Below are 17,001 nucleotides of genomic sequence, written 5' to 3'. Positions count from 1 at the left end.
AGAATTTCCTGATAACACTGTCCTGTGAATGGAGTAACTATCACTTAAAGGGAACTCATTTGAGATCTTGAAAAATCATACATTTTTGGCCTTCAGGACATATTTGTAAATAAACATTTTTACATTTTATCATTTAAAAAAAAATTCTCTACAATCAATAATCTAGATTTCTCTTTTCTGATTTCCGCATTTTGGGTGCAAAGTTGAAGGAGCCATCATTCACTGTTTTGGGATACTGGTGCTCAGTGAACACCACTCACGTGCATATTCAAAACATGGGTGATGGAAGGAAAAACGCTCCTTTCATTTATTCCTTTATTATTTCACTCGCTCATTTGACAATTGTTGAATATCTACTACAGTTGAGTGTGCTAAGTCCTGAAAAGATGAAGGATAATTCTGTATCAGATTCCCTCTCTTACCCCCCCCAAAACAGAGGCTCTTCCCCAAAGGCAACATTTATCAGTCTTGAAGAATAGTTTTGGAGAATTCAGGGTAAGAAGATTTCTTTTTTTTTCTTTATTGATTTTAGAGAGAGGAATGGAGAGGGAGAGAGAGAGATAGAAACATCAATGAGAGAACATCGACTGGCTGCCTCCTGCATGTCCCCTATTGAAGATTTGGCCCACAACCTGGGCATGTGCCCTGACTGGAAATCGAACTGGCGACTTCTTGGTGCATGGGTGCATGGCTCAACCATTGAGCCACACCAGCTGGGAAAGAGGGATATTTCTTAAGCCCATCATAAAATATAGGTCCCTTTTGTGAGCTCAGGTTCTATTTTGCTGTTCTGTCCACTGGGGAGGGAGCGCATTTTAGGATTTGAGCCTCAAATGCTTTCTGCACTGTTTCCTTGTCAAAGAAGAAGGTGTGTAAAAAAAAATGAAGACCGAGTTTAGGAAAACAGAGTACAAATCCTTTCATTTATGTGTGCAAAGCCTGCATTTACATAAAGACTGTTAACATATCTTTGTGGTCTTCAAAAAGTCACAGAGGAAGTCCACCCCCTCTCCAGTGAGTTTCTGCTATACTATTCCTATGAGGTAGGGTGGACCAAAGCTCTGCTGCGATTTGAGCGTGGCCCCACAGGAGGGCAGACTTGCTACAGAGAGAGGTGCCTCTTCTCTCCTCGGCCTTTCTGACAAAGTGCACATCTGTCTCAATCATGAGCCTAAAAACATTGATGGCTCTTGTACATTTTATTCACTAGGTGCTATATAAATAGAATTTCCTTGCATCTCAGACATCATGGGTGGTAATAAACACATACAGCATAATACCAAATACTGCACCTATTCACATCGCTGGAAGGGATCACTTTTTAAAGCCCATCAATTTTCTGTGAACGAGGCCCACTGAGGTTTAATGAATTTCCAGGGCTCCCCCAGGCAGAAAGGGGAGAGTCTAGGCACATACCCAGGTCTCCTGAGCCCACAGGAAGGAAGCCTGCACTTCCCACTGGAGCCGAGCTAAAGGGGATACATCAGGTTAACCCAAAGCGACACCGACTAACAGTTATATTTTGTACATGAAACTCAGACGACTTTTTATCCTTGAGAACATCTAAATGTTGTCTGACCTCTGAGATATAGAAGTCTTAAGTAGACACACATGAATTTTAGTTCTACACCTGAAACAACTCACAGGCGGTCCAGGTGGTCCAGGTCTCCCCGGAGGCCCCTCACTGCCCTGCAAGGGATATTCAGATCAAAAATCAGTGCTGTAGACATTTCTACCCCCGGTTTATGAACCAGATTGTACTTGCTCTGAGAGCTGTATTCTGAAATCAATATGAGTTGTCATTTTGTTTCGGCCTTGCAAAGTCTTATTTAGCTTGGCTTTTCTCTTTCACCTGAGAAATACATTTCTAGACCACAGGCAAGGTAAACACCTTCTCCCACACCCCTTGCAATTCTTACTGCAGGACTTTTTTTTAGATGTAGCCAGACAACCTAGGTGATTGCATCCTGGACTCCGAAAGCAAATGGGGAGCTCTCCCCTTGGGGGAGATGCAGAGCAGAGTTCCTGCAAGTGGGGAACAGGCCATGAGATACGGCTCTTTGGGTCGTCAGCCCCTCACTTTGGCCTCACCTCCACACCTTCATCCTTTGGGAACCAGAGGGTTCATCTGCACAATTTGATCAAAGTAGAAAATCACAACCTGTTTCGTGTCTGCAGGAGGAGAAACTTCTTTCACGTCCTAAGTTAATATTAGACTTTCTAACCAAGTCAGGCTTGTACCACTGAGCAGAAGTGACTGTGGTTTGATGCTGCTCAAGGAAAATGTTCTGTGCAGTTTAAACAGACTCAGACATTTTGCTTACAGGAGAAGCCGACTGCAAATGGAATTTGTGAAAAATGAATTCAAGTTGAAGCTTGAAAACTGGATTTCACTTTTATTTTTATAAAGCACAGAATGCTTATTGGCCCATAATAAGCAGAGGTATCACAGTCCCTTTGGTGCCTTTAATAAGTTCTTGTAACTTTCCTTTTAGAACTTCCTTTTCAGTCCCTTACTATGAGGAGTGATGGCAAGAAGTGGTTAATTATAAAAGAATTCAGAGAGAGTAAAATCCCTACTTACCATGGCCAAGAATTCTGAAAGATTTCAGCCCATTTCCAGAAATTTAACGAAGGATTTTATTCCAGTCTCACCATTTTTAAAGGAAAATATCATTTAAAAAACCTTTTGCTTGTATCTTTATCAATAAAAATAAACTGCTAAGTTTTTCTTGCAGTGTATATGACTAAGACTGAGGGACAACAAGTACATTGTATCCTTTCCCAAACTGCTTTGCTGGCGGCTCCCTCTCCAAGACATGTCACATTCTGCTGACTGCTGGAAGTGTCCTTCAGAGAATGACATCATAGTTCTCACGAACTATGAGAGGACAACAAACAAGGAAAAATATGTGCCTATTGAAAAGACTTTTTTCTGGCACAATTAAAAGTCATATTTTCATTCTCGACTATGCCCCAAAGCTCATCTCAGTGTGGAATTCCCATTAACTTCAAAAGGCAAACCTCTGACTGAATAATTTCCATAGAGAACAGAGGAAAAAGGCTGGTGGGGTTGGGCAAGCTCCTTGGAACACTGTCAGAAAAACATGTGTGGAGACTATCTAGAATAAGCACATTCTTTCCTTTTGAACTTTTTGGGATTCCTTTGTTCCTGGATGCCGTTTTGCCCCATGTTGGTCATTTCAGGGTAGAGGCCACTTGCGTGCCTTATGTGGACTTTCGATCCTTACTTCCCTCATCTGAATGGCTAGTCTTGCTTCACTCATTGGCAGGCTCTGTCTGGATTCATACTATGGGGACAGTTTAGCTCCTAAATCAGCTAAATGTGTGAAGCCCTATGGCCTTGCTGCCTGTGTCCTGAATTGTTGCTCCTCCCTTCTGACTACAGCGGCCTCCCCAGGAAACAAGCTGTCCTGGTTCCGTAGTATGTTTCCCCATATGACCCTCAAATAACAGAACTTCCCGATCTTCCCAGCAAGCCCTGCGGTTACTGGAATCCTGGTCCTGAGGCCTGGCTCCCCTGTGGCTGGACCTCCTGACATGCAGGTGCAGGTGTCTGTGTACATGCACCTCTCAGGAGGCTGCTCCCACACCCCCCTTCCACAAAGCGACATGCCCAGGACGCTGGATCCAGCTTGGCCTTGTGCCATATGGGACTCATGTTCTCTTCATCCTGTCCTCTAGGAACTCACTTCCTGTATTCATTCAGACCAACTTTTGGACCTATGTCCTTCCAAGCCCACTATCAGAACAGCCATTCCCGGACATCATTTATCCTTTCAGGCTTGCATGAAGTGATGGATCTCTCCGTAGGAGGTCTCAAGCTGCCCCTCCCCGGCCCCAGTGCAAACACTAAGTGAGGCCCTTCCTCCGTACCTTGTCACCCTTCGTCCCAGAGGGACCAGGATGTCCAGTTCTTCCCAATGAGCCCTGTGAAAACACAAAACCAAGTTTGCTACAGAAAACAACAACCAAGTGCCCAAACGGTATTGTAAGTTGGTCTAAAATGGATACATTTTGAAGGTCATTTAATCCTAATTAAATCTGTCCTACAAGCTTCCATTTCTTCAGGCTGATACAGCAGCTGTATCCTGCTGATAAGCTCTTGCAAGGGTAAAATTTGTATTTGTGGTTGCTTTTCACCTTGGCCAACTACATTTAATGACCTTAATTGGAACCTTTTGATACATTTAAGAATTTAGCTTTGCTGTTTAAATGGCAATTTACATAACATTATGCCTTCCTAAATGAGCTACAATTTTGGTAGTGATCAACATTTTACATACTTCAAGACGAGGCAGAATTAACAATGTGCATATTGAGTTATGTGATCTGCAATTTACCAGTGGAAAATAAAATTTAATTTTAATTATTTTTTGAGAACAGAGTTTGCTATAATTTTCATGGTTCCTTTCCTAACTCTTTTTCTTAATTTTTAATTTTAGTCTTCAATTTAAAGCCTGGTTTGTTCTATGTAACTGTGGTCAAAGCACAAATGATAAAATTTTAATTATGGCAAATCCATGATTCAAAACATTAAGGAACGTGATTATATTCCTACTTGTGTGGTAAATACCGTTTGCACAGGAACTCTAAGAAGGGAAAAGTTGGAGAAGTTAAGACTTGAGTAGTGTTGCTATATTTAGCAAATAAAAATACAATATTTGGGCCCTGGCCAGTGTGGCTCAGTTGGCTGGGGTATCGTCTTGTGCACCAAATGGTTGGGGGGTTGGTTCCAGGTAAGAGCACATGCCTGGGTTGTGGGTGTGATCCCTGGTGGGGTTGTGTGCCGCAGGCAACTCATCTGTTTCTCTCTCACACTGATGTTTCTCTCTCTTTCTCTCCTGTCTTCTGTCTCTAAAAATCAATGAAAAAACATATCCTTGGGTGAGGATTTAAAAAAATATACAATATTTGGGACATTCTAAAAAATTGTTCATATGAAATTCAAATTAAACTGCATCTCCTGTATTTTAATTGGAAACATTAGACTTGAGCTTTACTTTAATGAGAGATTGGATTTAGTAGGTAGAAAAGGAAAAGAGATTATATTAAAACAGTATAACCCAAGACACAAAGGACACGATGTTGTGTCTGAGGGGCAGTGGAAAATGGTACTGAGTAGAGCGTATTTTAATTCATAAATAGGAATAGAAATACATTGAACCTGATGATCCTTGACTCATTTCTTTTCCCTATAGAAAATAAATTCTTAGTTTATGGTGCTTAAGAATGTAAGGGTGTAACCATCTAAATATCTCTTCCAAAGGTGAATGCCAAAAACTACAACTGCAAATGGAATGCTCTTTTCTAGTCAGCTTTAGTCTGATCTGGTAGAATTCTGACAACTAATCTCCAAATCTTGAGCAACCTTAAGTAATACTAGATGAAAATCTGAGATGGTCAATGTTACTTTTCTATGCAACAGCTGAATAATCTACATGGAAGCACACAAGGAACAAAAAGCAATGAGAAATATTAGTTCGCCTTTCATCATTCCAGCAGATATGAACCATGAGCAGGTTAGTTTTAGCAAATAAATACTTACAGGGGGTCCAGTTGGGCCTGGGGCTCCTGGGATACCTGGCATTCCCTGAAGACCCTAGAAGAGATAGTTTCTAGCATAAAATCTATTATATATAACTGAAAAAAGGATATTTTAGTTAATTAAATACTTTGGCTACTGAAAATTAAATAGCTATGTTGACTAATCGAAAACCGTGATATATGCCATATTGCAAATACCTGTTTTCAAAGAGTAAGGATGGTGAGCTTAAATGCTGTGACATGGAATCCATAACAAACATAATTTAATATATTTGGTGATTCACAGAGCATTTCTGATCTCTCAGAGCCACCCACCAACAATAGCATCACTGAGAATCCCACACTGTTAAAGCATAGAAATAAAAATTTCAGATTGGCAGAACGCCATCCAAGAAATATATGACTACACTAATGCTTTGCTCAGCTAGTAGAAAAATGGAATATATTTTATGATATAATATTTAGTTTAGCTGACAGGTTCATTATAAGAAGAAATTTGGCTCATTGATGAATTTAAATTTGGAATCCTTTAATAGCTTAAGCATAAAAGAGAATGGATATCTCTTCCCTTACCTCCTTGGATTTGTGGAATAATGCTAATTATACTGGATAGGGTTTAAGATGTCAGTATATTTATATATTCAAGGAATAACTGGCAAGATTAACTGGTTACTTGAGTAATTAATTTTGTTCCTTTACCAAGTATGCCAATAACAGAATATTAGTTAAATCAGCTACATAAAATCTATACTATGAACTATTTTGCAACTATTAAAATCATATTGAGGCAAACTACTGGATAACATGGAAAAATAAAAGTTGCAAATATTACATAGAGTAGGGTCCAAATTATTAAAAAGTTATCAATGCACTTTATGAAAGATGAGAACAATAAACAGGGGCTCATCATGCCTTCTCCGGAAACTTCAGTGTCAGATGTGTTTCAGAGTTCTGAATTTTCAGACTTTTAAATACAGCTAACACAGTGCCCATACTGGATATTAGGTAATACTTCCAATGGTATCTGAGGCAGCATCCTTTAATAAACACACAAATACTTCCATAGCAAAACATATGGTATTCTCACTGAGTGGGATAAATAGCCCAGCTCCTTGTAAACTCAGGTCAGATTTTGTTGCCAAATGAATTTGCTGCAAACCTGGAAAAAACTTCCAGGGTTTTCAGAGGCTTTTGAGGTTTGGAGTTGTGGATAAGGAGTGAGCTATAATATCACTATTCCAAACAGTTCTCCCTGGGCAGTGCAAACAGAAATAACTTCCTTTTTCCAGTGCTTCTGTGTCTTTCCCAAATTTTCTATAATAAACTTAGATGACTTCCAAAATCAGAAAAAAATATACTTTTAAAAATACCCTTTTGTTATTTCAGATAACCATATGATGCATGAAGTCCTAGATTAAATAGTTTCACTTTTAGGATTTAATTTTCTTCACTAAGTGATCTTTTTATATTGCCAAACCATTCCTTTTTAGAATAAAGTTCCTTTACTTTTTAATGTGATGAAATATGTATTTTCAAACACATTATAAATATTAGATGAGGTGACATTGGTAAAATGACTGTGTATTTCTTCATGAGGATTCTACAGAACCATGATTCTATAGGATCAAGGTTCTTTGCATCAATGGGTTCAAAGACCAAGCTCTGCTAGTCTTGTCTGTCTAATGCCAGATGGGATCATATGTTACTTCAGGATTTTTCATGTGGTATGATGTGAATAAATGCTGGAAAGAACCTCCCTGAAGATGCTGAAATTCCTCATGTAATAAGAATCTTGGGTAAAATCTTGTATATGCTTGTGTTAAAGAATGAGACATGCCATTTGTGCCTGAGAATTTTATTCTCCCTTCTTTTTAACTTCCCCTTTAAGTTTTCCTAAGAGTTTATACTTTGGGAATGCAAAAACCAAGGAGACTTGTGGGCTATTTCTGCTTTTTCTTTAGCTGCATACCTCCTTCAAGGCAGCGATCACAGAGCTCCATGCTTGAATGCAAGGTAAGATGAGGGAAAAACAAAGATGATAACCCCATAGATTCATATCTCAAAATAGCTTCCAGCCACATAGACTGATCATGAGCTGAATAAAGGTGAAGCCATAGTTTTTATTTTATTAAATCAAATCCATTGGTCTATCTTGCATTTGAAAATCACACTTCTGTCATTAAAAAAATAATAAATAAAGAATGTGGACATATTCTTTCTTCAAGATGATATCATACTCACTGGTAATGCTGTGTGTGAGTACATGTACATGTGTGAACGGTATGCATTAGGAGATTTACTAGCTCTTTTTATTCCCTCACCATTAACTTGTTTACAGGTGTATAAATGGAGAGAAAACAAATTTCCTTTGGCAACACCACCTCTAAATATCTGGAGATTATAAATGTGATACCACAAATTGTTTTATCTCAAAACACTTGCATCTTCATAAAATTCTCTCCATATGTACATGTATAAAATATGCATGTACATATGTATTCTTTTGATTTTTGGCTACTTTTAGTTTCAACACTGCATCATTCTAGAGATGCTGAGTGAGTCTTTAGGTAGTCTAATTTATAAGCTTGGGACTCATTAACCTTTGATGACCACATTAAACTTTAAAATAAACCTCAGTCCATAAATAAAAAAATCATTCTCAGCAGTCTTTTTCTGAACGACCTGAAATTTTGTAGTAAGGGTAAAAGTTACTGCAGATGCGTAAAGGGCAATAAGATAATTTTAGAAGACAAGATGGTCATTAAAGAAGACGAATACATATTAAAGAGTAGGACAGTCGATTTAGCATATAGTGCCAAACTAAAATACAAATTAAAATTTATTGCATAGATATTCAGGGACCACTAAGTTCTTTCCGTGCTCTGATATTTTCATTTTGCAAGTCCTAGCTCAGTTGCTACCAAGAAAATTTATTTATTCATTGTAATAATTTATGGCTAAAAATATTTTCACATCCTACTTATAAATTATTATCCTGAGATACTGTAGGAAGTCCTGCATTCCAAGCAAGAATTTACTCTCACTATAAGAGGTGTGTTCTATTAGCAGCTTACAAGTTGCAACCTTGAGTTGTGAAACAACACCTGTAAAACCATGGAGGAGCCCTGGCCGATTTGGCTCAGCGGTTAGAGCATCGGCCTGCGGTCCGGAGAGACCCGGGTTTGGTTCCCGCTAAGGGCATGTACCTCGGTTGCAGTTTGTCCCCGGCCCTGGTTGGTTGTGCGGGTGGCGACCACTCGATGTGTCCCTTTCACATCGATGTTTCTCTCTCTCTCTTTTTCTCTCTCTCCCTCCCACTCTATCTGAACAAAGAATGGAAAAATGTCCTCGGGTGAGGATGATAAAAAAAAGAAAAAAAAAAACATGGAGGAGAACGTCACTTTTCTAAGAGCTATAGAGGGACAACAACTCCCTCTAAGTGCCTAGATAGATTAAATTGAAGACATAATAATTAGAAGTCCTCAATGAGATGGGGTGTCCCTTTTTACCTTTTCTATTAAGAGTAGAACAGACATTTGGGATTTGGTAGGATTAAATATTATATACATATTAAAATAGTATAGTACATTAGTCAGTCAGAAATGCAGATAGTCTCCGTCAGTTTCATTCACTTAAGTTAACAATTCTAATTTCAGGTAGTATATGAGTCCAAGTAGAAGACAAGTTATATTTACTCTTTCGCATCTGTCTGACAGGCACGTGCTGCCTTGCCACATTCCCCCCAATACGGTCTGCCTGAGCTAGCACATTACTTCAGGTGTATTCATATGCTTTGTGTGATGTGAAGAAAAAAACTGAAAACCATCTTTCTCAACTTGCTCCAACTCCCATGTAATGAATCTTGTAAAAAATTTGTGTACTCTGTGTTAAAAAGTCCACAAGGTATACTTAAGAAAGAACACACTAAAATAGTAGAAAAATAATAATAATAATGGATTATAGTTCACCAAGAGGACAAATTATCCTGTTAAATCAATAAAATTTAACTTCTAATAAATTTAACTTAGCATCACGTATAAAAAACCCGAATTCCAATTATTTCCTTGTCTTTTTGTCATTACCTTCTCAATTGCCTCTGAAGCCTATCTCTTGAATCTAGGCAGTTAAAAGCTGTTAGACTAATAAAATCAGATGTTGTGCTTGTACTTCAAATGAAACGTTCTATGGAGTATGAAGAGCAAAAGCTCAATAACTCTTATTTAATTTGAAAATAAAATACTTTTACAGTTTTATTTATGAGTGAAACTAAGGCTTATGAATGAAAAGACATAGTCTATTTCTTTGTTCTTCAGTTTTTAACTTGGAAAGAATCAAGAGCCAATTCTCAGTTTTCTAGAATAAAATCAATATTAATGAAAAACAATAACACACGATGATCATTTATAATGTGAAATATAACTCCAACTCAAAAAATAGACCTACTTCATTTCATTATGATTTTCTGCACTCACATCAAGGTTAATATATGCCAGATGGCTTACTTACTTTCATTAAGAATTATTAGTATCAAAACTCTTTAAACTAACAACAATTCATCATCCTAATTGGTTTTTCTACAACTTAATGTGAATTATGCAGGAAAAGAATGATATCCTGAGCATCACCATGGCTTCGAGTCAGAAAATTATACCATCATCTCAAAAGCACATTTGACTTTGAAGCTTAGTTAGGGGGTGGGCAGCTGATTTAAGCTAGTCCAATCAGATTCTTTTCTCCCAAGAGTTTGAAAGTTGAGCAGAGACACGGACAAACCAAGGTCACTGAAGCTAAGTCATGTTATAGCAGGATTCCAGAGAAGTTTTTCTGAGTTCTGGGGCTGTTCTTATCTCTAGGCTGATTGTTAACTACCCTTTTTCCTTTTCTTTTTAAAAAAATTTATCTTTATTGTTGAAAGTATTATAGATGTCCCTACATTTTCTTTTCTTTTCTTTTCTTTTCTTTTCTTTTCTTTTCTTTTCTTTTCTTTTCTTTTCTTTTCTTTTCTTTTCTTTTCTTTTCTTATCTCTAGGCTGGTGATTAATTATCCTTTCAATTCTACTAGTTAGCTACCTTGGGATATTTGTCAGTGAATCTCCCCTTCTTCAATCTCTTGCTTTTACTTTGAGAGAGCTGGAATTATCATTTGCTACGTGAAAAGAGAAACAGTAATTGATATGTTAATGTTGTGCTTTAATTTCCTTGTCTCAAAAACTGGACCACTGATAATAAACCTAAACCTGTTACTATTTAAAAAACATGAGCCCTAGAGAAATTGATGTCTTTATTTTGCTGAGTTACATAAAAAAGAATCAACAGCACTATATTATAAGAGAATAATCTTTTACCTCATCGCCTTTCTCCCCAGGTATCCCAGGGTAGCCCCGTTCTCCTTTGCTTCCCTAAAAAGACAATAAATTCTGCTAGTACACTCAACCATTTTGTCATCTTTTGAAACAATGACAATATCTCTTCTCAGGACCCTTGGGCCACGCAATTTGGGCAGAGTTAGGGAACAAATAAATGACATTTGCAAATGGCTTTATACCAATTTTCCAAAATATTTTTGCAAAATGTAGCGTATTTAAAAATAGGTTTACTTTTTTCTGGAGGTTGCACAAATGAGAGTGAAGAAGAGTTCCTTACCTTTGGTCCCTCTCTGCCCGGGATTCCTGGAGGACCCCGTGGCCCTGTGTCACCCTGGAGGACAGAGCAGTGACAGATCTGAGAGAAGACACTACATGTCATCTAGGAGGCCCATCAACATCCAGCCTGCCTTCTTACCTTTCGGGCCACAGAATCATACTTTCCAGGCTCACCAGCACCTCCTTCTTCTCCTTTGTTACTTTTCAGCCCTGGGACACCGGTTTGGCAGTTGCCACAAAAGTTCTAATGAGTATAAAGATAAGGTGACTGAGAGATTCATCAAAAGCATCTGTAAAACCAAGGTTTGATCAAATTTGAAGTTCTATTTGAACTTCTGTCAGAGATAAATGATAGAGCAATTGCTATATCATCACTTTCAGAAACTTAAATTATCCTAGTTGAAAAGACTACTTTTTGTGAGGTAAAGACTACTTATGACCCTAGTCAATGATATCTGTTTATGATATTGGTGAGCTTCTATTTTAGAAAACATATCTATGGTGATATTTAAATGGAAAGTTCTAAATAAATAAGGAAAAGACGTGTCAGTTAATAACACAGAGTGAATTTCAATTGCTTAGCATCATGTTTAAAAAAAGAGGCAGAAAAATTAAGACTAAAAAGAGAGGTAGTATTAATGTTGGGAATAACCAGCAAGATTACAAGTTCATACAACCAATAGCATCCATTCTTTTTTTTTTAGTCCTCATCCGAGGACATTTTTTTTTCCATTTTTTGTACAGAGTGGGAGGGAGAGAGAGGAAGAGAGAGAGAGAGAAACATCGATGTGAAAGGGACACATCGAGTGGCTGCCACCCGCACGACCAACTAGGGCCGGGGACAAACTGCAACCGAGGTACATGCCCTTAGCGGGAACCGAACCCGGGTCTCTCCGGACCGCAGGTGGATGCTCTAACCGCTGAGCCAAACTGGCCAGGGCCAATAGCATCCATTCTTAAAAGAGAACGCGAAAGCTGTGAAGGAAGGATTTTTCCTTTTGAGAGCAAAATTAGTTGGGAAACTCTACACAGTTTACCAACATTTTATTTGTCAGTGGAAGCACTCATGTGGGAAATAGTGACTCAAGTGACTTGGGCTTGACTTCTATATCAAATCCAAATACAGATAGGAAATCTAAGCAGAATTACCTTTCCATTACCTTCTCTGTAACCTTTAGCGGATCTGGAAAGGCTTGAATTTAAGTGTCTGAGCTCACAAGATAAACTTCTTATCACATAGCCCAAGAAAAAGTGTCTGTGAGAAGCCCTAGAAAGGCTTATTTTTAAATAAATTGTTGAATAAAAATGTGATCAGGAAGAGCACAGAGTAGGAACCACTGAATGGTGGAGAAAGTTTAGTTTTAACAGTTGACAGAGGTAGGACAATAGAAGCCTCTATCCCTTCATCCTTTCCACCAAAGGGAAGAATCTGTAAACATGAAACGGGAACTAAACTTGCTATTGCTGAGGTTAGCAAAAAATATGCCCATGGTTATTCAAGTTCAATATTTTTGACCCAGTGAATATCAGCATAAGTCTGACTTCCTAAAATATGCTCCTTGGAAGACTCATTTTGTATGATAGTAAAAAGATTCTAAGGCTATTTGTCTAAGAACAATGGTGGGCCAAAGAGTCCTCTTCATGGTGGTCCTTCTTAGAGCAGGGATATAAAAGGGAGCTAAAGTGCTCAGTGTTTCCCAAACTAATTTTACCATTAGGGTCTTCTCACAGTGCCATTGTGTTGGTAGAGGAGTTAAAAAATACATATATAATTGTAGACTACCACTTATAATATCTGAAAAACTATAATGAGAGAAAGAGATGCCTGAGGACGTAAGAGAACCAAAAAGTTTTTCACATTTAAAAAAGCATGAAGAAGATGAATTATTGTACATGTAGACATACATGTAAATGTGGCATAGCAGTACAGAGTAAAACCCTGGCATATCAAGATACAATAGCATTTTAGCATTGATTATCCAATTGATTATTTTAATAAAATATAACAAATGGTAATCATTTTGAATCAATAGAATTTTCTAAGAGTCATTTCAAACTGACCTCACTTACTTTAGTTTAGGGTTACCAGAATGATAAATTAAGGGAATCAAGATTTTATTAAGCTTCTTGAAAAAATGTCAAGATTTTAGTACGAAGAGAATAAGGATGCATCAATCAGCCCAATACACAATCTCATTCAAAGAGGGAATGATGCACAGATTAACATATAGGGTGGTTTTTGATGGGGTATCATTTGGACCTGGAATTATTTCAGTTCTTTTCCATACTTTAATGAAAGATACTTTTGAAAACAGAAAGCAGGATGATTAAGCTTACTAACGACTCAAGACAGAGAAGGAGAGTTAATGAGTTGGGTAACTGGCTCAGGACTTATAATGGCATTACTAAGTTGGCCTAATAGATCCAATCCCCAGTCTAAATTCCTGTATTAGATTTTGCTTTGGGAAACTACATACTTTCCTGTTCTACTGAATACAGTTTGTTGGGACTCTCAGTCAAAACGTCCTGCCGGCCTCTCACCAATCAGCTCTCCTGGGTCTCAGAACCCCATTTGAAATGCTGGGACTGGAACAATGACCAACAACTCTTATTAGAGGGATGCTGCCCTGATAAAACTGTCTACTTACAAGAGCCTTGCAGTCCTGGTCCCTCATCTTGTCAAAGCCTATTTGGTCTTTCTGTCTGTTCTGTGAGCCACCCCCTATTCTATCGGGATATTCATTTCTGCTAACGTGTATACATTTTTGATCCTTAGAATAAAAAACCCGAACTATTTTGAAATGCTATAACACTTACAATTCTGCCGTTTCCAACACTACTGCCCTTGTAAAGAACCCGAGACAATGTTCAAGGACGTTACACTTGCGAGCTGTGTGACCCTGAGCAAATTACTTACCTGCTCGGAACTTCAGTCTCCCATCTACAGAATGGGGATACTACCACAGCCTAAACTCACAGGATTGTTGTGAAATTATGTGAGAGGATCTAAGTAAAGTAGCACACTGCCTGGCACATGCTGTAACTCAGTAAACATAAGATCTTCCTGAAACTCCCCAAAATATTCTCTTCTGATTTACAAGAAAATATTGGCTTTTGAAGTTCTTAAAAACTTCTGTAATATATTTTATATATATTCATATTTACATTTATATATCTATTCTCAAAACTTGAATCACCTAACAAATACATACACTAGAATTTCTGAGTGTTTTGAGTTCAACAAATATTCCTGCCTGCCTTCTATTACGTAAGTCATGGTGTAAAACACTGGGCAAATGTTAGGAATATATAATCACACACACACACACATACACACACACAGCCCAAGTGTATGTGTGTATACACAGATACACTGTCCATTCATACACAGAAAGATAAAACACATACGATTTGAGTATAATGTAAAGAGACAGATTTTCATCTGGGTTCAATCCACCTTAGCATACCACGAAGAAACATGCAAATACGTCGTGTTATGGGAGTCCCACCATCATATGTCCAACATCTATTTTACAAATAAAACTCTGGGAAGTATTAGAGAAAAATGGTAGCAAGATGTATTCCCTATAAGATGGAAATAGGTAGGTATATATTTTTTGTTTAATAGAGTAACAGGTGTTAGGGCAGTTGTTGGCTTTGGAACTTTAGAGTTCATTTTGTAAAATCCCATGTTATCAAACCTCAGCCTTGCAAACTAGCTGTTTATTGAGCAGCACTGGTTTTCATTTGGTCTGGCCAGGGCAGGTACAGAGAGAAGGATTAGGTTTCTCAGGTGAGTCAGGTTGAGTAAACACCCGTTAAGAGAGAAGAGAATGATCTACTCAAGGGTGTCAGAGGCAGGATTCCTTCCCTGTAGCTCATCTTAGAATGTTCTTCCCCCTCCCAAAATGAGGGGGTGGTAATTGAAGAAGAGAGTAGAGGGATTAGTATAAAGGGCGTAAGTTACATAAAAATATGTGTTCGTTTTTCTAGCTTACAGATGTTCTGCCACTTAAAAACTGAATTTTAGTTCAGGCTTAGCAATTAACTCAATTTCTGGTAAAGATTTCCTTTCTGATTTTTCCTGGAAATTAACATGTAATTTCTTACATAGCAGCAAAGTACCTTGAGCAAAACACCGATGTCTCCCAAGAGAGGAAGTGCAATCTGTGGTTGAGAGAGAAGCAAATACACGTATTTGTCCATCTACAGGCACACAATACAATACAAACGTACAACACAGTGGGGGAATTCTTGAGAAGCAGTCCTTATTCCTCTACTGTGAACACCCAACACATGCACATTATTGCTTTGATTCTGCAGCTCTATTTTGCACTTTCATGACCATGGCAACCTTTATGCCAGCCCTAACATATTATTGGTTTTACACTTGATCTTTGCCAAAAGGCTGAGAAACAATTTACTGTTAGTTTAAAATAATACATAAAAGGTAAAAACCAATCCTCTGCCTGGCAAATTATCAGGCTGTTGAAAAATATGAAAATTATAGGATGCATTTGCCTTAAAGTTCTTTCTCACTGAAGCTTAAAAGAGGCAGGTCAGATATGGAGGGAATTTGGGCAGTGTTTCGGCCTCATGTCTCAAAGTGTCCTTTCAAAGTGACACTGTAAGCCCCAGAAACACTTTATAAGATTCCCAGGTGGCACACCAGATTCACTCAGTGGTAGAGTTCAAGTACAGCTGAAATATGCCTCTCCATGTAGCTTATAAAGGCACATAGGGCCCAACCAGAGTGGGAAGGAGACGGATTTGTGAGGTTCAGTACTGAGAGGCCAGATTTGGATTTTATTCCACAAAACTCTTCATACAATGTCATGTACCATATGGCCTCTCAAATTACAGTTGCTGATTCTGAGGCTATTTAAAGATTTCACTGTCGCTCAAAGCAAGGTTTAACCTAAAATAAAACTGTGGAACACACAATTAGTGCCTAAACTCATCTTGTAAGAGCCAAATCAAGCCACTTTTTATAATTTAATCATTCCAGCATTTTAAAGCCACAGAATCGATGGATATGCAGCATATTGTAAGTAACTTACCTGCAAACTTCCATTTAGGGAAATGAAACTTGTTTAGTCACCAGCATTAGAAAGAATAGAAACTGTGGCTATATATTTTAACTCAATTTTCCATGGGAATGAGACATGATATGCCAAGGCTAAGCCTGGGGCAAAATTGTACAGCTGAATTATACCCTTAGGAAATAAGTATTCATCACACACACAAAAAATGCTGACACAGCTTGAATTTTTTTCCCCTCTACAAAATAATGGGGACAAACAAAATCACCAGGCAGTCACTGTGCATTCTAATTAGTTTGGACAGTAAAACTTGCTTGGTAGGCTGTTTGGCCTCTAGGTGTATTAAAGATACATAAATCAGGCTGTCTGTTGACATACCGGGTCTCCTGGGGGGCCTGGCAGACCTGGCTTTCCATCCCTCCCTGGAGCTCCCTGAAAACAGAAACAGGTTCAAATCTTGGCACAGTGGCACAGGTGCAGATTAAAACAGTGTGTGGTCGGGGGAGGGGTAGGTCAAGACTGTACTTACATCATTCCCTGGAGTTCCTGGCAATCCAGGGAGACCTCGAGGACCCTGGAAAAAGGGGAAACAGTTAAGTATGAGGACAGTCTTCCAGTAATTTCCCCCAAGTAAGCAAGCTGGATTTGTTGTGCCTAATAACCTGGTTAAGTAGCTCACCTGAATACCTGGCTCTCCAGCTGGTCCTTGGGAGCCCTAAGTAGAAGGAGATCCAATGATGAGATTTCTG

General features: G+C 38.3%; 1 protein-coding gene across 1 annotated transcript in view; it reads right to left on the bottom strand.

The window, feature by feature from the left end:
* COL19A1 (collagen type XIX alpha 1 chain) overlaps positions 1–17,001 on the bottom strand; it is a 325,038-nt gene that overhangs the window by 44,684 nt on the left and 263,353 nt on the right. The window contains exons 28-37 of the mRNA XM_036248752.1: positions 16,932–16,967; positions 16,782–16,826; positions 16,631–16,684; positions 15,336–15,377; positions 11,350–11,454; positions 11,212–11,265; positions 10,914–10,967; positions 5,570–5,623; positions 3,898–3,951; positions 1,645–1,689 (exon numbers count right to left, since the gene is read on the bottom strand). Coding sequence (XP_036104645.1) covers positions 1,645–1,689; positions 3,898–3,951; positions 5,570–5,623; positions 10,914–10,967; positions 11,212–11,265; positions 11,350–11,454; positions 15,336–15,377; positions 16,631–16,684; positions 16,782–16,826; positions 16,932–16,967 — 543 coding nt within the window. The remainder of the gene's footprint in view (positions 1–1,644; positions 1,690–3,897; positions 3,952–5,569; positions 5,624–10,913; positions 10,968–11,211; positions 11,266–11,349; positions 11,455–15,335; positions 15,378–16,630; positions 16,685–16,781; positions 16,827–16,931; positions 16,968–17,001) is intronic.

Source organism: Molossus molossus, unplaced genomic scaffold (genome assembly GCF_014108415.1).
Source record: "Molossus molossus isolate mMolMol1 unplaced genomic scaffold, mMolMol1.p scaffold_m16_p_8, whole genome shotgun sequence".
NCBI lineage: Eukaryota > Metazoa > Chordata > Mammalia > Chiroptera > Molossidae > Molossus > Molossus molossus.
The sequence above is the reverse complement of the archived record's forward strand: the minus strand, read 5'-3'. Positions and strand labels throughout refer to the sequence as shown.